This window comes from Eucalyptus grandis, chromosome 2 (assembly GCF_016545825.1).
Source record: "Eucalyptus grandis isolate ANBG69807.140 chromosome 2, ASM1654582v1, whole genome shotgun sequence".
Lineage (NCBI taxonomy): Eukaryota > Viridiplantae > Streptophyta > Magnoliopsida > Myrtales > Myrtaceae > Eucalyptus > Eucalyptus grandis.
The window spans coordinates 20553848-20575064 of NC_052613.1; the positions used below are offsets into that span (position 1 = coordinate 20553848).

General features: G+C 35.6%; 1 protein-coding gene across 7 annotated transcripts; it reads right to left on the minus strand.

Moving 5' to 3' along the window:
• Nucleotides 1-12741: 12741 nt before the first annotated feature.
• LOC104426047 (cullin-1) lies at nt 12742-21217 on the minus strand. Of its 7 annotated transcripts, none has more exons than XM_039306556.1 (20): nt 21026-21217; nt 20364-20536; nt 20148-20247; nt 18640-18825; nt 18381-18428; nt 18094-18297; nt 17938-18015; nt 17661-17750; nt 17489-17569; nt 17337-17399; nt 15693-15725; nt 15516-15602; nt 15295-15444; nt 15156-15211; nt 14420-14540; nt 14178-14339; nt 13906-14049; nt 13563-13781; nt 13258-13425; nt 12742-13176 (listed from the first exon to the last, which is right to left on the minus strand). In XM_039306556.1, the coding sequence occupies exons 2-20, from the start codon at nt 20504-20506 to the stop codon at nt 13075-13077; spliced, it is 2235 nt and encodes a 744-aa protein (XP_039162490.1). In that variant the 5' UTR covers nt 20507-20536; nt 21026-21217; the 3' UTR covers nt 12742-13074. The 7 variants fall into 7 exon arrangements, with proteins under 7 accessions (XP_039162490.1, XP_039162489.1, XP_010037278.2 ...); XM_039306555.1 differs by having other exon boundaries at nt 20939-21217; XM_010038976.3 differs by having other exon boundaries at nt 20925-21217.

A 21217-nucleotide genomic window follows, 5' to 3' on the forward strand; every position in this document is an offset into this window, starting at 1 on the left:
TGGGTTTGTCATATAAAAAAAAAAAAAAAGTTTGGGGAAAATTTGTCACTTTGGATAAAGTTTGAGATTTTTGTGGTCTTTTCCCTTATTTTAATGATAAATTATAAGTTGATATCGAAAATCTCTAAATTAATATATTTGTAACAAATTTATCTCAAATTAATTTTTGATAACCAAAAACTGATACAACTTTGGCAAATTTACCCCAAAACCACTACACTTGTGACAAATTTACCTTATATTAATTTCTATTAAATTTTACTATGAAATTACTAAGTTGAATGACGCGTGACAGTTAACTGGTGTACTAATTTGTGATTTTACTCTTCGTTTGTTACGGTTATACAATTTCTGTGATTTTTGTGGTATTAATCCAATTTAATGGATGATATATTTATCACAAATATATCAATTTAGGGTTTTTGGCGGTTAAAAGAATTAGTTTGGAATAAATTTGTCGCGGGTATATCGGTTTTGATTTTTTATGGTCAGTTAGGGTAAATTTATCACAAATATATCGATTTGGGTTTTTTCATGATCAAAAAATTAATTTATGATAAATTTATCATAAGTGTACCAGTTTGAGATTTTTTAGGGTCTTAGTACTAAATAATATTATTATTTTATCAAATCCTCATCCCTCTCATTCTTTTTCCCAGTTTTAGGTCGGGTCCCCCATCGTTTTTTTTTTTTTTTTTTTTTTGGTGGCAGTTGTTGTTGATGATGCGATTTGGTCTTCCAATTTTTATCTAGACCATAATTTACGACTTCATTTTCCGATGATTTAAGTATTGACGTGACTTCTTAAAATAATTCTTGTTTGAGTATTATATAACTTTGAATTAATTGCTTGAGTATCATAAATGATAGAAAAACTCACTGTAAGTGTTATGTCAAGGATTTCCAATACTAGTGATGAATTATTTTTTAAACATTATGATAATTAAGTGAATAGTTTTTGAAATTCATGACCCTTAAGTGATTGAAAAACAGTTATAAGTAAGAAAGTTATGATACTTATGGTGCTGTTTTTCCAAAGATAATTATTTTTTTATCCCTTTATCATCGCAAATTGGTTCAATCAAATCTTGTGTCATCTATATAGTTAGTTGACACCATAATATTCCTAACATTATGACATTTTGGAAATCTATGTTGTCATGACCTTTTCAGAGGCAAACTGCTAAAGAAAATGCTAATGTATTACTAAGTTTAAAAAATTAACACAAACTCTCCCAAGCCCATCCCATCTGCAACTTTTAAGTTTTAATTTGATTAGCTTAACATGCAAATTAGTTTGTTCAAGAGTCGGCACTAGTAAATTATTGTTAGATTGATTAGACACTAAGTAAAGTGTGGGAGAGCACTATATTTCTGCAAACCAAAGATATGAGGGATATAGGGAATCTAACGCTTCTTTGGCAACTATTCACTTTATTATTGCAAAGAGTCTTGATTAATTTTAAGCACAAGAGTAATCGTATTAGTGCGCAATCAACTAATATAACACTCAATAAATCAAAATGGTAAATAAATTGTTAGATATAGGGTAAAAACTTTAATACCTCTAGCAAAGAAAAAGCCCATTAGTTGCAATGCATCAAACATTATGCAAGATGTCAACTACAATATGCATATCCTAAACATTGATTTCCAAATATAATATCAATTATATCTTTTTGTATTTTGTTTTTGTTTAACGTAATATGATTTAAATCAAATGTTATAACTGTATGAATTCTAATCTAACATGCATTGATCCTAAATTACATTCAAATAATGACCTATTGAGGCAACATAGACATTTTTTCCATTTTTTTATGAAAAATTTAAACTATATACAATGCAAAGAATTCAATCTATAGGACATGCGAATTATGATATAGTATTGTGATGACACGTCAATAATGATGATGTGGCAAGTGATAACATGGAATTGATATGACTAATTGTATATGATATATGCATGTTATTTTGTGAAAGTCAAATTAGGAAATTACCTAAAATATGAGATCACCTAATTTATATTAGGAAATAATTTAGATTAAATCCTATTCAAAATTAGAGAATTTCCAAAATTACTACATGACTCTAGATATCAATTCTATATTAGGAAACTAATCTATCCTATGGGTTATGGGTGTAATGCAAATATTGAAAGTTAAAGCCTTTTAGGGAAATGCGAATTGTGTTTGGTAAATGGACTTTCGGTTCAAGTAGTATTTAGCAAAAAAAAAAAAAAAAAAAAAGCTTTTGCAATGGGTAAGTAATATGCAATTTTTTCAAGTATAAATTCGAACATACCTTTTTCTAGAGGTTTGGTAAAAATATATGCCTGTTGATTTTTTGAATCAACAAACTAGACATTTAATTCACCATTTTACACATGGTCTCTTATGAAGTGATGTCCAATTTCAATATATTTTGCTCTTGAATGGAGAATATGATTCTTTGTAAGATTAATTGCACTTGTATTGTCCCATCTGATTTTAGTACAAGACTCTTCTTTTCCAAAGTCTCTCAGTTGTTGTCTAATCCATAAAATTTGAGAAGAACAACATACTCTGTTTTCGCGATTGAGAGAGTTACAATGTTCTGTTTCTTTAAGAACCATGACACCAACATCTATCTCAGAAGTGGACATGTACCTGAGGTGCTTTTCCTGTCAACTTTACAACCAGCTATATCAACGTTTGAGTATTCAAATAGAATAAAGCCTACTCCTTTTGGATACCACATATATAATTTTAGGTCAGTGTCAATATATTTGATAATACGCTTGATTGCATTGAGATGAGATTTTTTAGGAGCATCTTGAAATTTAGCACACATACACACGCTAAATAAAATATTAGGACCAGATGCAATAAGATAGAATAGGGAACTGATCATGCTTTTGTCGATCTTCTGGTCCACTTTCTTGCCACCTTCATCTTTATCTAGTTTGAAGGAGCTTGACATAGAAGTCTCAGTTTTCTTGCAATTCTCTATTCCAAACTTCTTTACAATATATTTGGCATATTTCTCTTGATAGATGAAGGTCCCTTCTTTGGATTGTCTAATCTGTAGATCTAAAAAGAATGTCAATTTGCCCATCATACTCATTTCGAATTCTTCTTGCATAGATTTAGAGAATTTCTTGCATAGGAGTTATCAAAGATTATATCATCTACATAAATTTGGACAAGTAAGAAGTTTTTACCCTTTTTCTTAATAAACAAAGTAGTGTCAATCATATCTTTTTTGAATTCATTATTCACTAGAAACTTACTTAGTCTTTCATACCAAGCACGAGATGCTTGCTTCAAATAGTATAGTGCTTTCTTCAATCTGTAAACAAAGTCTATTTTTCTGGGATCTTTAAATCCCGGCGGTTGTTTCACATGGACTTCTTATTGAATGAATCCATTGAGGAAGGCGCTTTTGACGTTCATTTGGAATAGCTTAAAGTTATGAAAATAAGTATAAGCAAGTAATAGCCTTATGGCTTCTAATCTAACCATCGGCATGTATGTTTCATCATAGTTTATTCATTATGCTTGTGTGTATCCTTTTGCCACGAGCCTTATTTTGTTTCTAGTCACCTTTCACCTTTCAGCTATCTTGTTTTTGAACACCCACTTAATTCCAATTACATATTTTCCTTTTGATTTGGAAACCAACTCCCACACGTTATTGATCTTAAATTGCCAAAGTTCGTCTTGCATTACTTCTATCTAGCTTTCATCGGACAAGACTTCTTCTACTCTCTTTAGTTAGAGTATTTGAGTCTTCTTTGCCTTTGGATACATTGCAAATTCCTTCTTCTATGTTGCCAATCATGAGATCTTGAGGATGACTTGATTTGTGTTTCCAATTTTCGTTGAATCTATCCCATTCTCCAAGAATCTCCTGAATCTGAGTCGAAACTCTGTTTTTTTCTTCAATAAGATTATGTTTGACAAGAGGGTGGGTTATGTTTGAAAGGTTCAAACTTTGCTAAGTTGGATGCTAACTCAAATTCTTCAAGTTGAGTCTAATCTTACCGATTCTGGTTGACTTCTTGAAATATGATGTTCATTGATTCTTCAATAGTCTAGGTGTTTTTGTTGAAGACTCTATATGCCTTGCTTGTAGTAGAGTATCTAAGGTATATCCCTTTATATGACTTTTCTTCAAATTTACCCGAATGATCATTTGCATTTTTCAAAATGAAACATTTGCAACTAAAAATATGAAAATCTAAAATATTTTGTTTTTTGCCTTTATAAATCTCATAGGGGTTTTCTTTAGGATATGCCTCAGAAAAATTATTAAGCATGTAACAAGCAATGCGGATTGCTTTTGTCCAGAAGCAAGAAGAAACTCTACTTTTAATTAATAGATTTTTGGCCATTTCCTGTAAAGATCGATTTTTCCTTACTACTACTTTATTTTGTTATTGAGTATAATAAGAGGATAAAATGTGTTAAAAACCATTTTCATCACAACAATTTATAAAATCTTGATTTTTAAATTCTCTCCCATGGTCTATTTTAATATTGAAAATAGCATAGCATTTCTCATTCTAAACATTTTTAGTAAATTTTGAAAAATAGGAAAATGCTTCTGCTTTATTTATTAGAAAGAAAACCTATGTAAATCTCGAGTAATCATCCACAATTAATAAGTAATATTTCTTACCTCAAATGCTTTGAGTTCTAGTAGGTATAAAAAGATCCATATGGAGGATTTGGAAAGCATGGCTAGTAGAAACATGATTTATGGATTTAAATGAGCTTTTTACCTATTTTCCTAAAGTGCATGCAGTGTGAAGTCTCAGTCTTATGGTAATTCGTACTTGAAGGACCACGGATGTAACACCCTTGATACTGACCCTGTGAGGATCGATCATAAGGTCCTTCATGAATTGATCATGGGCCATTGGCCATGAATGGATAAGTTCAATCAGTAATGAATCAATAATTGGTCATGGTCCGACTGACCAATCACGAAATGGTCGAGGTGTCGGTCGTAAGTTTTCTACCGACCATACCAATGTGATAAGATCATCAGCTCATAAGATGACCTTTTGATCATGAGGATTGGTCACGGGATTTGGATCGGCGGATGGTCATGATCGGTCATAGTGCCCGACCGCGGATGATTCCGCTCGGCTATGCATTGATACACGGACGATCCGACTTGATCAAATGTGATCGTCTTCCTACCAAAAATACATCATTCCCTATTTAATTGTTAGTGATTAAAAATGAATATTGAATTGGTGATATCTGATTGTGGATCGGTAATGCACTGGCCACGAACCATACGAGTGGATCAAGTACCGACTAGAATGAGCTCAGGGATAGATTCGGCTATTCCATCATTAATTCTAAGGCCCATGAGTGCCTTGGCTTAGTGCTATACCATGGGTAGCCTTATGATTGGCCTTGAACCGATCCAAGGACAATTGACCCTTTAGGCCAACCGACCGACCGATCGATTGTCCAAAGGAACGGTTCGAGCGAGCCTGGGGTGTGATGGCCGACTCTCGGGTGTACGTGATTCCGTTTTTTGAGGTGTACCTAATGATCCCTTTCCCGATCTTGGAACTAACTTAGATGATGGAATTCTCTAGACCACCTTCTTGATGAAGAAAATGACAAAATAGAACTTTCTAGAATATCCTAGGTTCTTCTTGAAGAAGGATGACTCATCACTTTGGATAGATATTTTTAGATTTGTTAATGATTACCAAATATTCACCTTGGGAATTAAGTAAGGGACTCTCGGACAAATGGACCAAACAAGAAAAAACATATAGAAAATTCTAGAACGTCTTATTAAATGTAAGGATGAGTCATCCCGTTTAGGTGTCCCTCGAAGATTTGGTAATGATGGCTCAAGATTTTCCTTGGAGAAGAAGCAAATGACTCAAGGGATTAAGTGGACCAATAAGAATAGAACTTGATGGAATATTCTAGAAGGCCAAAACTTAGAAAGCAAGTTCTTGAATTTAGGCATGTGCTAAATACCCAAACCGAATGATTAACTAAATCTACACATTTAATGAGAATGGTGAGTCATTGGCTTAGGTGTCTATGAAAGATATGATCATCATTACCATAAGATTTTCCTTAGAGAACAAGTAGACCAAATCATGATGGCATTGTATAAATTGTCCAATGGGAATGAAACAAGTAAGCATCCAATCATTACATTAGGCATTAAGTGTGCCACATTTTAAAATAGGCATGACACCTTGCAACTTAGGCTTACCACCTCAATGTCATAGCCGTACCACTCCGAGAAATATGATTGAGCCATTTGGATGAGTAATGATGAGGTTGGTAATTATAAATAGGAAGAGTCCCCATTCATTTCAATCATTGGAACCCCTTGCCATTCACACTTGCCCTCCTCCCCGTCCTTTCTCTCGACCACGCATCCTCAACACACCAAACTATCTAGGTTGGTTCTCAAGTTTGCCGAAATAAGTAAGATTCCTCTTTCTCCTCTTGGAAGGTAGATTTTGTTGTTGAGGCTGGCTAAGTGCTCACCCATCAAGCCGTGGGTAGTGTGTGATGTCTTTTGTTTAGTTTTACTTGAAATTGTGTTTGGCCATGTGCTTGTGTCATGTACATCCGGAAACAAAGCCGAGGTTCACTCATATTAAGTTCATCGCAATGCAAGGCCATCCAAACCATAAGGCCTTGAATCGGCATAAATAGTGTACTAGTTTTGAATCTCGCTTGGTGCAGGGATCGCCCAAGGCTGTAAGGTCCTAGATTGACACTGAGGCTTGTCGATTCTAAACCTTGATCGGTACAGGAATCGTCTAAACCCATGAGATCTTGGTGGGGCACAAAAAGGTGTCGATTCTAAGGTTTGGTTTGATGCGGAGACCTTGCGCTTGATGTTGAATCAAACTAAGAGCCGAGGATCATTCATGGCACGTGGTATGTTCACATCAGGTTGAACTAAGGTCCCTCAAGCTTAGGATCTTCACCTAAGGTTGCGGATTAGCATTGAGGTGTGCTGTTTCAAAGCCTTGTTCAGTGCAGGGATCGATGCTAAGCGATCGGTTCAAGTTACGGACCAAGGATTGTTCCCGATGTGTTTATTAGTATAGCGTAAGAACTCATGACACGCAAATGAGCACACCTTTGGGCCATGCATGTGTTGGCTAAGAGAAAAGATGAGAATCGACTTGTGTGATGCACTTGTGTGTGTGCACTTAAAGAGAAAAAACGCTCGTCGTCACATAGTGTTGGCGGCAATACCTCGTTCATTGAACATGATGCCCTGATTGAGTCAGGAAGCCCCTGAAAGTATGAGATGCCTAGCTTGATGGTCGGATGTCCTAGTTGAGCTAGGAAACCCTTGAAAGTATGAGAAGCCCTTGAGAGTATGGGATGCTTGGCCTGAGGGCGGATGCCAAGCCTGCGGCTGGAAGCCCTTGAAAGTATGTGAAGAACCGTTTATACGGTTAATGAACTTATTGAACATGTTACTATGTGATATTGATAAGCTTGTTTGATAAAATAACTTATTTGGTAAGTTGAAAGTGGATCACATACAGATAATTGAGAAATGGCAATGGAATTACGATTGATATGCTATCGACACTATTTGCGAGTCTTGTACTTCATAGGCTTTAACGATGCTTTCCCAGTAAAGAACTATGAATTTTACGTACTAAGTTTCCTCAAAACTCACTCCCTTATCTTCCAGTCTTGTAGGCATGGAAGGCTCACATTAGTATTGGGAACTGCAGTTACACTAAAGGAGATAGGAATCCTCTAGCCTTTATGGAAACTTATAGTGTGATGCAAAAAGAAAAGAGGGCTCGTAGAAAAAAAAAGGCTTGTAAAAGTACTGTTATAATGTAAATCAATGTGCTTTGTATAATGTATGTTCCAGTCTTCTAGCTGTTGTTTGTTCAGGGAATTATTTGCTCACGTTTCTGCATGTGCATGATAACAAGATAAAAAGAGTCGGGACGACGACGAGCTTGGGATGTTTTGTGACCCTAGAAATGGAGTTGGGGTTGTGACAACAGACCAACTTCTTTGAGGAAAGTTTGACAAATTGCTTTATGCTGACATGCCCTATCTTGTGATGCCATAAGTTTGCTTCATCTTGGATAGAGATTAGACATTTAGTATTAATTGGATTCATGTCCAAAAGATATATATTGCCATACTTTCAACCGGTGAAAAATTGAGAAAAGTCCTAGCTAACTCCAAAACATATATTCTCTTGAAAGTTGATTCTAAATTTAGTGTCACATAGTAGATTGATACTCAATAAATTGTAATTAAGACTTTTTACCATGGATATATTGTTGATGGTTAAGCTTCATATCTTCATTATTCCCTGTCTAACAATTCTTTCTTTGTTGTTTCCTCCAAAGAAACACTTCCTCCTCTTTGTTTTTCAAGTTTGATGAAATTGCTTGAATCTCCTGTCATATGCAGTAAGTAACCACTATCCAAGTACCATTTATTCTTCCTTTTAATGGTAATCTGCAGTCAAAGAATAATCTCGAACTTTCTTTGGTATCCAAATTTTCTTGCGTCCTAGAGAATTAATGGTAAAAGCTATTTTTACCCAATCCTTCTTGACATGTCTCTAGACTTTAGGACATTCATCCTTAAAATGTTATGAGTTTCCACACTTAGAATATTTTAGAGCACTTTGACCAATAGGTTTTGTAAAAATCCTTTGAAAGTGGCTTTTTAAAGCAAGTTTGGGAGGTCTCTGTCTAAGTGTCTTCTTAACTTTTGGAAAATTAATCTTCAAAAGATCACTTTCTTTATTAAATCTCAAACCAGATTTGTTGTAATAAAGAATTTATATGGAAAGAATGTGTTCTAAAGTTTTCAAACCTTTTGAAAATTTTGTTGTAATGTTCGAAAATTCCTTCTTCAAAATCTCATTTTCTTTGGAAAGAGAATCACGATTTTCCTTCAATTCCTCGAACTTTCTTTGTAAATTTTCAAACTTCTCTTTCCAAGAAATACTCTATTGTCTAAGTTGAGAATTTTCCTCTTTGATTCGGAGATCCTTCTAAGAGAGAATTTAAGATTTGAACAAAGTTCATTAATATACTTGGAAACTTAAATAGGAATTTTAGAATAATTTACCTTAATTTCCTTATTAGACTTAGAGTTTGTGTTTGTGTCAATTTTTTAGTTTGTGTCTAAATGGGCCATCAAATATATGTTTGCATACTCCTCGTCACTCTCTTCACATTTTGCATCACTCCAGGTTTCAGGCTTTAATGCTTTATTATACTTATCATATTTCTCTTTCTTCTTTTTTAACAAGGGACAATTTGGTTTGATATATCCCTTTTTCTTGCATTCAAAACATAATTACATCCTTGCTAGGTTCATCTTCTTCCATTGATCTTTGCTACCTATTTTGCTTGTGTTGTTTCTTCCAGTTGAACTTTTTTCCTTTTCCATTTAACTTTCTAAACTTCTTGATCAGAAGAGCAAGTTCTTCATCGTCCATGTCATCTTCTGAGTATGTATCATCAGCATCAACATTAGATTTAGTGCAATGGACTTCTTACCTTTTGATTTGTCTTCATCATTAGTTTGTTCCACTTCATATGATTGAAGAGTGCTAATAAGTTCATCAATAGATGATGACATAATTCTCTCTGTCTCTCAGATTGATGTCTTGACATGATTCCAATCCTTTGAGAGTCATTGTAAAAGTTTGTTGACTTTCATAGGAGTAGAAATTGATTGTCGTCCTTGATATACCAGGCCATTCACAATTTCTATAAAATGGCTGAACATATTTCCAATTGATTCCCTAGGTTTCATCTTGAAGAACTCATATTGGCCAAATAGAATGTTCACCTTCAACTCTTTTACACGATTTGTATTTTCATAGGTGATATGAAGTCTATCCCAAACTTTTTTAGTTGTTTCACATAAAAATATTTTGTTATACTCAGTAAGAGAGATAAATCACAATATAAAGAATATATGGTTTTTGCATCAAGAGCTTCTCTCTTGGTTATTTCTATATGTCTAATTACTTCAACAACTTTGTCTATGACTTCTTTCTTCTTGTTTGAAGTAGACGTAGCTTTTGGATTAATCCATTTTTCCGCTACATCCCATTCCATAGGATCTCTAAATCTTAGAAATGCCTTCGTTTTGATTTCTAAACATTGTATTCTTTCCCGTTGAAATATAGTGGCCCAGTGTTGCTTTGCCCTTCAACAAGACCTGATGCCAAGATACTAGCAATGGAAGATCTTTACCTCATAAGTAAAAACACTTCAATAAAATGAGTACTTGGCATTGATACCAATTGATAAAGCTAGTACGAATACCGAAAGGATGTGAATAGGTGTTTAAATAAAATTTTGACAAATAAATATGGAATAAAATAAGTTGCTAGTAAAGTTTGAATAAGGATCATTGTGTGTTAACAAATCACCAATCTTCTAAGATAACCTTTATGTGTGCAACATACTTAAGTAAAATGAGTTAAGGGAGGAGAATATTGTACATATAATTTATAGTGGTTCGGCTTAGATTAAGTTTATGTTATACTAGCTGAATTCCACTATAAGGTCAACAAGAAATTACAAATATAAGTATAAACACTTAATGGTAGATCATACTATGTCACTAAGTCACTCCTTTTTGTGTTTTTCTCTCTCTTGATCACAATTTGTGAAGCTTATAGAAAAAGACAAGTAATTGAGAATAACTTCATATTTTGGAATTTTCAATTCATGTCCTTTTCTTCCTGACCAATTGACCTCCTTAAATACTTCTTTATGCTGCACTAGCCATAAGCCAATCATCAGAGGCTTTTCTTCCAATTTATCCATTGTACAGAATGATTCAAAGAGATTTGGTGGCCGTTGAAGAGAATGATGGAATTTCCACTTGATTCTGGTCGCCCATACAAACAGAGTCTTGGTTTTCATAAGTGAGGCTTCCTCATTTGGAACTTATATTCATGATTGATTTCATCAATTTGTGATCGACTCAATCAATATATTTATAAATGGAGAGTGAAATCTTTTGCTAAATAACTAGTCATTGTTGATTAGCTTCTAAATCAGTTCATTCTAGATCTGTGTTGTAACTTGATAAGTCTAGTCTTGGACTTTTCCTCGTTCTGGCCTTGACACGTTTTGGACTTGTCAAAATGGGAGAATGTATATATGTTTCTAGAATTGAATAAACTTTGCCAAAGATTCTTGACGGTTGCTCAAAATAATGCACTTGTTCCAAACCTGTTCTAACACAAGCATTAGAACCAAAAAGTTTTGTCAATTTCAAAATCTAGTAGGAGTTTTCTCAACATCAGAATCCCTTCCCATTTAAAATCAAGCATTTTCTCTTTACCCACAAAAAAAATTAAAATACTACAAAAATTGTGTGAACACTACACACTTGACAAATACCATATACTTAGTTTTAGTCAAAACTTCCAAAAATGTATGCTTTGGTTGGAGCGTGGGTTAGCTTTTCTTCACAACCCCGCTTAAAATTTCTAAGTGAACAGTCAATGTGGGACTCTTGGCATTCGCATGAAAGGCTGGATGCCACAAGAAAAACAAGCTAGACATTAAGAGTCCCACACTAAATGGGCACGCAAAGATTGTAAGAGGAGTTGTGGATAAAAAGCTAAGCTATATTCCCACCAAATCATGCCTTTCTCAGCTTTTTTTTTTTTTTCTAGATATTTGCATCTCAACATCATTGAGAAAATTCCTAATAATTAAAAGCTAAAATTTAAAACTTAAAAAAAAAAAAACCAGTCCAGTCCTGGCACTTCCATCCCTAGAATTGGGAACCAAACCGATATCACCAATTCCAATTTTAGCGAACTGAGCATCAGATTGGCAATTCTTGGTCTAGTTGGTTCATTTTATTCACTTTTACTTGATTATATGAAAATGTTCAATATTGTTACGTGTGGGAGCCACTCTTTGGTTCAAGGACACTGTCAAGCTTGAGAATGCTTATGGTAAGGAAGCTCAGACAAATCTCTTGAATAAGCACTTTAGATACTTCTTTTCTTACATTTATACAATGACAAGGCTAGTTGGGAGCTTAAAGTTGATGGCAAGACTAGATTAGAATCATGAGAATTTTGATCAATTGTGCTTATTGTTACTATTAAATTAGTCGTTCTAGCTCTATCGAGTCCTTGAAATAAATTGACTAATCATCTTTGTCCTTACAATAATATCGCTGATCCCATCATCTGGATATCGGGCCGTGTGAGCTCGAGAGCCATGACTGCCGTTTGAGCTTGAAGCTCGCGGCTGCTGTGAGCTTCGAGCTTGAGAAGATACCACCCCCACTTGCCGAGCTCCAAGCTCGCAGTCATGGAAGAGCTCAAGAGAAGGGACAAAAAAAAACCTTCGGACTAAGGAAGAATATGTCACGTTAGCACTTCTCTCTACAAAATATAATAAAAATTACCACATCCATGTCAATCGGTCCACTGCCTATTATTTGAGTGCTAATTCAACCCTGAACTTTTCAATTGTGTCAATTTATAAACTAAGCTTTGTACAAAATTCTAATGTAGTCCTTTTGATCAATTTTCACCGAAAATTACTTACGTGACGTAGTCTTGCTGTCCAAAATTGACCAAAAGAACAACATTTGAATTTCTCAGGAAGATTTAGAACTATATTGAAAAAATCATGACTGACATTTATACAATAAATTTATGACTCGTTGGACAATTTCCTCTCAAATTGCATGTAATTGACAGAGGGACTTGATTGAACACGCCACTTTAATAAGTTTGGCTTGATTGTACTTTTCAAAATTTTATTACTCAATGGTATTTTCTCGAAATTTTTTAGCACTTCTCATATACTCATCCCTTCAAATTTTTCAGAATTTTCACCAACATGGCAAAAACACAAACTCTAGCTACTCCCGCTCAGTTGTGTAGACAAAATGTACAAGCATTCTGAGGTCTTAACTTCCCAGCACAGAGGAGAGACGCAATTACACTGTTTTCAGCACCGCCACCAATGGGATCTCGAACTTGTTCCCACGCCATTGTAAGAGAAGTCACTCAATCTGGACGATCATCCAGAAAATATCATGCCAGATACCTGAGCAAATTGGGGTTGTCCTTGCCTCTCTCCAAATAGTCTCGACTGATCAAGTCCTCAATCCTTTTCTTGATTGCCTTGAGATCAGGCTGTAGTAAAACAAAATCAGTCAATAAAAACTGACAGAACAAGGAAGAAGGTGATGGGTCGACACGGTGTCTAGTAAAGACCTTAAACATGGGACCCAACTGCTTGACACACTCCATGACCAGCTGCTGATGATCCAAAACTTTTCGACTCTTCATGATACGCACAATTGAGGCATCGATTGCGTATCTCCGATCCCTATCAACATCTCCTATCACTTTCTTCTTCTCATCCATAGGAGGAAGAGGAATCTGCATGTCAGAAATATTAAAACGAAAATGCTCTGATAAATTAGGGGAGAATAAACTAAAACAGGATTGAAATTAAAGGTTGATGTAGAAAGAGAAGGTCAGACAATGCAGGACAATCTAAAAACAGTCAGTCATACCCTGATCCTCTGCATTTTGCCAGTGAACTTGGAGTTGAACTCAAAGTGATCAGTAGGAGCAATGCTCTTTGTATTTGGTTCTTTGTTAAGGATCTGGTACTTGGCACTTGATAAGGAGTGGAGAAGCCTCACAACATCATCATCAGTCAAATTCAATTGGGTCATTATCTCTGAGTAACTCAGTCTATCAGAAGAGTTGAATAACAACAGAGCTGAGGCCTACAAAGCAACAGAGGGGATAAAAAGTTGTCAAAGTAAAAAAAAAAATACATAGCAAGAAATAACTAATCCCAAAGTCTACCAGAAGTTAAAATTGATAAAAACAAAAAGTTCAAAATATTACCTGAGATGTCGTCACTATCAGCTCTGTGGATCTTGGCTCAAAATTACCAATAATGTTACAAGTCCCTAATGAATAAATCCATGTTAACTTTCGATGCTTTGTTTTGGTCTGGTAGAATTCCCTGAAAACTTTGACACACTTTACCTGGAACAACCAGAAATTAACAATAACTTTTAAATCATACTGAAGAAATCAATTTCAGCCATCGGAAATTGCCTATGAACATCAAACAAAACTTCATAGTTTATATCTCGGCAAAATTCTGCAAGTACCATTTCTGCTGGAAGGTTCAAATCAAAGGACCTGTAACTTGGCCAAAAACCAGCAGTCAGAACCGTGACTGTCAACTCAATGCCAGGATTTGCATTTGGATTATTACTGAGATACTCTTCAAAACTAGTCTGGTTTTCCTTGGCTAACGTCAAATCTGTAACCTGGAACACAGAGAAGTGAATTAGGAACGTATTGCCGCAGGTGAAACTAGTTCTTAAGAAATAAATCTAGCAACACCAACCATCCCTTCCATCTTTGATGTCAACTGACCACTGTATTGCTGCTTTAATTTCATCAGCATACTTCTCTCATGGTCATCATTGGCGCTCTTATCAAAGAGAAGTCGTCTGGCAAGCTTCTTCCTGCCAGTTTTGATGATTATAAGTAAGCGATTTGATGGCATCATCAAGCCTCGATTATAATGGATGGATGACAACCACAATGGAATATTAAATGGATACACATAAACAGTAGTGGATGAGGCATTTGTTTCCAAAAAAAATTGATATGGCTAAGTTTCATATTCTAATGCATGGAGATTTTATTTGCAGACATGATTAACATGCTTGATATATATTCTCAGAGTCACTGTAAATTGATTATGGAAATGATCTCATTTTTCTTTTACTATAGAGTACAGAAGAGAAATGTTAATCAATCTTGAGAATATAGGTTCTTCATCTTGAAGATCATTGGCATAAAGACTAGCAAAGTTCCCTCAGTAAATCTGCACCCATTACTCAAGGGTCTAGTATCCTATGATATTGAAGTATTCAGGAAACTGACAGAACTAGTTCTGATGTATCTAAATAATTAGGTAGAAAACTAGTAAGCCTAATTTCAATATATCGTGAACTATCTTTTGTACAGTATTACAGTGGATACTGTGACATAAAAGATTTTGTTGAATTTATATTCAACAATATTATCAGTAGGCTATGCACCCGTGAATAAACCTTCAATACCAAAAATATTACCTATAGAACTCAGAAAAAAGATCCTTGTCACTGATATATGAGAGCAGCTTTACTACCTGCAAAAGGTACAATAACCACCTGTGATACTTAAAAATTGATGCTAGACTACATTACAAAAATTAATGTCCAAAAAACAGACCTTTTCAAGCATTTCTTCAGTGGTTTCATCACCCAATTTTTCACTACTTCCCTTCTTAAGTATATTGTCACAAAAAGTAGCCAATAGCTCTGCAATTGAGCTTCCGCTGACACCCTTGTTGCAAAGGGCCTCAAAAGCCTCCTTAAATGCCTGTCAAGAGGAACATCCAAATGAGTATATATCTCATGTAGCTTTTTGAAATCACTTCACAAGATGTGAACCTTATGGAGAAGGATGTGGTTCTGGAAATGTCCATTCACATATGCCATATACTTATCATGCAGCTCAATCAATTTCCTCATGAAAACCTGCCAACAATGAGCTGAATCAATGATCCTAAACAGACCAACAAAATTTTATCTTCTTATAAAGGAGAAGTTAAAGATCGATTGCGTTACCTGTTGCTGCAAGCCTACATCCTTCTTATTGGCCTGTGAAAAGGAATGAAGGGACTAATTGCTCGCTTCATAAAATGTTACAGGTCAAAACAAAGGGACACATATTTTTGATAGATGTGCAAACCACACAATATAACTACAGAGTGATAAGGATGACGAGTCCCAAAAGTTGAGTTGGATTCAGATTGGTGGAAAATAAAATAACACACAAAAGGTAACTTGTCGAAGAGTAAATTCGTTTATGAAAACCTAAAGCAAGAAAGCATGGCAGCACAATTTCCAAAGCATCATACTAAATAAAAAATTGCACCATATAATTCAAACTAATGGATAGCTAGAGCTTCAATAAATTCCTTACGATATCTGTTCAAGAGAAGACTACAACTGTACATGTAGACCCTTCAAAAATCCTGTCGAATGTTTCATCGACAGTGGTTCATTACTATACATAATAGCAGTACAGGCATGAGTAGGCAATAAGCCAGTTCTCCTGGTAGACAGTATGGCAATTGTAATCATAGTTGAATAATTGAATAACTACTTCAGATCGTGGTTCACATAGGCCCCACTGCTAAAACAATAACATAACAGCGTATATGTGTCAGCTATCTATGCTAACATGTATACTTGGAATATGTATGGCATATCTAATGGTCAGATCTTGGAATGTATGGCATATCTAGTGGTCACTAGTGTGATTTACATCTTTCTGAACAACATACTCTATTGGCTCCTAATCTTTGGATTATTCTCCTCCAAATTGAAGTTGTCACTCACCCACAAACACACACGCAAACACGCATGCACACGCGCGTGTGCTTTCCCCGCAAAACTTATCCTTCTAGATTTCCTTTTGGGACTATGCTTGACTAGCCTCTTATGGCAAGCTTCATTTTTTTTGGTAGGTCAATCTTTTTATTTGAAGATCAATTTCCATCTTTCTGAATGAAGGAGAACTTTTTCCCAAAACAGTGATCACACTCAGCAACAAATTCAACTAAACTATAGCACAATTAACATAGGGGATTAACTAACTGCCTGACGCTAATCCTGCTCCAATTAACTAACTGCCTGACGCTAATCCTGCTCCAATTAACTAACTGCCTGACGCTAATCCTGCTCCAAGTAGCTAGCACCCCACTTTAAGTAAAAAAACACGAAACTTACTAGAATCCTAGGTCTCTATTCTGTAAGAAGGACAATAGTCCGACCAGAAAGGGTATCCTAGATAGCCATGGAAAATCAAAATATTCCATTTTCACTAAGGGTCGATGGTGATCTTATGGTTTTAATCACTATATGCATAGCTTGTTTGATCTACAAGGCTACATCAATGAATGACATCAGATTTTACTCCAAAACAGTTCGAAATCTTAGCTTGTTTTCTTTTGCCGAGTTAATCCAATTGAGTCTCCCACTGTTTATACAATTAATTCTGGTTCATCAAGACACCACTGAAGGACGCAGAATCATTTTGAGACAAGACAGCAGAAACTGATGACTAAAGCAAGCAAATTCAGTATCCAACGATGATCAAACTATACAGAAGAATGGAAGGACTTTGCTCATTTGAATGAACTAGAGAAAATTCTGTAAATTCATAAGAAATAGTCAAAGCCATGGACTGATAATTTGAGAACCAACCTTCCTGCTGTCAGCTTCATCTTCTGCTTGTTTGACCAAGGCAGTGCCCTCGGCAGTGACATGCTGACATATAAGGTATGAAAAACAAGGTAAAGGATGAAAGAGACAAGTGTAACTTAATTTAGATGCAATATGGATGACAGAAAACGGACCTGCTTGAATACGTTAGCAAGCGGATCCAAAAATGTTTCTACTTTCGAGAAAACCCTGACCATCCTTGACAAATTTTCAACCTAAACAGCATCAGAAAACTTGGTAGGTAAACACTCTAAAAAATATTTAAGACTGGATGTTCATAAAAAGACAAGAGCAGAGCCAGAATACCTTATCACCTGTGAGTAATGCATGATATCCCGAATGCTCTTTTTCAAATAGTTGGCTTTCATATACAGACCACAATTCATGTTGAACTTTCTGAAGAAAGAGCAAAAAGATTACAATAGAAAAATAAAAAGTGAATGGAACAAATTCCATCCAGATCTCGGAATATTCAAAATCTAAGCAAGAATCACAGATATGAACTATACTCATAGTCAGTTGCACAAGTTGTTCCACCAGACTAACAATAAAAGCCAGAATTAACACAAGTAAAGGGACAAACCTTTAGTAGCTTGGGTCCACTGCTAGAATGCAAGTAATGAGAAATCCTATCTTTCTCTTGTTTTAAGCACTCCTCCGCCTGGGCATCCCAATATCAAACATCAAACCTTATGAAATATCATCATCATCATCATCAAGAAAATAAATTCTTATTCACCTTCAACAAATAATCAGGACAGAAGTCCTCTGAAATCCAACTTGAAGCTTTACGGGAATAATAAGCAGCACTATCTTTCAGCAAAGCTGCTTCAAAATCATTTTCGTAATAATCCATTTGTCCCATGCCAATCACCACGAATATATCCAGTATATTCTTCAATAAAGCTCGATCAATTTGCTCGCCTTCACGTTCTTTATCAATCTAATGTAAACAATTTCCGTTAGTTAATACAACGTGAACGTTGAAGACAGGATGGGACAGTAGTAAATTGGACACAAACATACCAATGAGATCACGGCATCACTTACTTTGACCTTTAACTCTTGATATACCTTTAAAACAGCGAACAATGTACAATAGTCAAATTTTAGTGTGGCATCTATGGAGGAAACTGAAAATGACTATATCAGAGCCAGCCAAAAAATCAATTATGAACTGTCTAAAGGCTACAACTATCCTAGGATGCAATCTAAGCTAAATCCTGCAAAAATAAATAAATAAATAAAGAGAACAGCAAATCAAAAGGTTGCATGGAATTCATACCAGTTCACGGAAGCAGGTCAGGCCAACTTCATTAAGGGGTGGCAGTGATCTCCTTACAATGAAGTAGCGATCTAGATAATAGAAGAAACGAGAAAGCCATCTGACCATAACCTTATGATTCCCCCACCTTTTGACAAGCTCTCTCAACATAAACTCGTCATGCTTCTCTCTTAAAGATGGCAATACCTAAATTGTAAGCAGAAGCAGGTTTTTTAATGGCTGAGGATAATAAAAAAATAAATTGACAGCAGCCACATAAATGAAAGAACTAGACATAACCAATAAGCTAAATAGTGGAAAAAAGCAACTCTGCATTCCCAGAATCATAATTGTAAGATAATTAATAATCAGACCATCCCTCCCCATGCAAAGAAAAGGCAATAAATATCCCTCACCCCCCCAAAAAAAAAAAAAAAACCAAAAGATAAATTACAACGTTCTTGTTTATGCAATTTATGCAAGTTGATCTCATGTTTAGAGAAGAGGAGAAGGAAAAAGCGAGAAGAAGGAGGACGGGGAAAGAATTCTCCAAACATGCCAAAGTACAAAATGGTAAATGGCCAACCCTAGAATCATGTGGGATACAAATCAGAAGCAACAAAACTCTGGAGGATTTGACTGACTACGAAAACAAGAATAACCATGCAGAGTTGTAAACAAAGCATATTAACATCTAACTATTGGAGAAAGCTCCACTAAACAGCAAACTTCAACCATTTTTCTTTTCTCTTCATTTCACTTTGTCTGACTATCAACTTAACCGGCCATAAGTTTGGCGTAGTACATTAGCTTGGAAGTAGAGCTGAATGATGAGTTATCTCCCCCAAGATTACATCTAAGTCGCAGCAATTAATGACTCTTTGCACTGATAAAGAAATTGACTCTCTAGAGATTTACTAGACTTCTTAGCGGAAAAATTTTTCACCTATTAATTATTCTTGGTTTTTCTGCTGTTCTTTTGGACCTATTTATTCTTTGAGAAACCTTGTCACCAGAGTTCTTCTGACAGCCGACTCATTGTTAATCCACTTTATGTAATTTCTGTTGGTTGATACTATCTATTCTCCAAAAATTACTCGAGCTTTCACCACATGCCACAGTTCTTCTATCTTGAAATTACTATCTTTTCTAAAATTCACAAAAACAATCATAAAATACAATTTTAATGAATAAAGAGAAAGTAATAGGCTATAAAGAGGAAAAACAGCCTTGAAAATTTCTAAAGAATTGAAGGACACTGTCATGAATTTTTAAATGAAGACACATCGTTACTATAGAAGGGCAATGCAAGTAAAAGAAAAAAGAAGCCACCCAACTATTACCCGCGCAACTGAGAAAGTTAATGGCATATACAAGAATGTAACTCCAACAATGGGGCTAGATAAAACTTCTTTAATTTTTATAACATCAAGTTTTCCAGACATGCAAAGCTAATGAAGTAAACTCAAGGGAAAACAATCAACCAATATAACAGGAAAAGGGAGCCGTGAACAGTAAATCTTCCTCACCGTTGACATGATATACTCTTCAAAAGCTTCTCTATACTTGTCATACAGTTGCTGGGAGTAATCATGCGGAGGCTTTTGAGTACACATATTGTAAATAGTACTGGCAGGAGGATTGAAAAGAAAAGGAATCGACTATAAGCAAACCAATCGAGACATTAGGATAACGATTCTAAGTATCACAACTCCTGAAGTCACAAATGCAGAAGTGAGGCTTACGTGTAGAGCATAAAGAATTCTTCTGAGCTGAACTCAGTCTCAGGATGCCCTTCATCAAGGAGATTCTTGAGCTTCAGTATACCCTTTTGCATAAACTCCCATCCTTGTTCTAAATCAATTGTTTTCCTCTCATTCCCCAGCATATTTGCACACTCTCGTTCTCAACACCAAATCTGCACATAGAAGCTGATTAAGTCATCAGCGATGGAAATTTGTGAGTCTGAATTAAATCCAACAATGCAATAAAAACCGAGGAAAACTAGTCTTCCGCAAGGCCAAAAAGCAATTCTATCGACTGCTTCCAGCGCTACAATCACTAATCCGCCGGAGAAGTATTTAAATAATAAAAACAAGAATCCTATCAGCCAGACTCGATATTACCGCTAACATCTCGAGCAGCATCAGCTTCCTAATCTAACACGCAGTCTCTACCCGGCACCTGGCATCCTACAACTCAACCCTAACTTCATTCAACCGTTGACAAAAAACATATCAACAAGCTCCCAGAACAGACAATTCCCCCATTTCCACGAACTTCAAGGTAATCAAACAGAGCAAAACCTCACGCCTTCGACCTCGAAAGGCGAAAGAAGCCGACAATCAAGGCGCAACCCTTCCGAGAAGAGCACAAAAGATCCGGGGCCGATCAACTCGAAATCAACCTGACGGAATCTAATGGTGGAACGACGCCGGCCACCGGCGATCGCGAGCCTCGAAACGAGATTGCAGAGCCAAACTAGAAAAACCAGAGAGAGAGAGAGAGAGAGTGATGATAGGGGAAAAAGGCAAAGGCAAAGGCAGACGAAGATCCAGCTTGACTTTGAGCTCCCAGTCCTGAGCAGAAACAGTTGCGA

Bases quoted from the DNA above. Each gene is read 5' to 3' on its own strand.
- LOC104426047 (XM_039306556.1), bottom strand. From the start codon at position 20,506: ATGCTGGGGAATGAGAGGAAAACAATTGATTTAGAACAAGGATGGGAG. The intron at 15,603-15,692 runs GTAACGCAATCG...CATTGTTGGCAG, and splicing joins ATGTAGGCTTGCAGCAACAG to GTTTTCATGAGGAAATTGAT. The intron at 13,782-13,905 runs GTAATATTTTGA...GTTGCTTTGTAG, and splicing joins TGATAGTGACGACATCTCAG to GCCTCAGCTCTGTTGTTATT.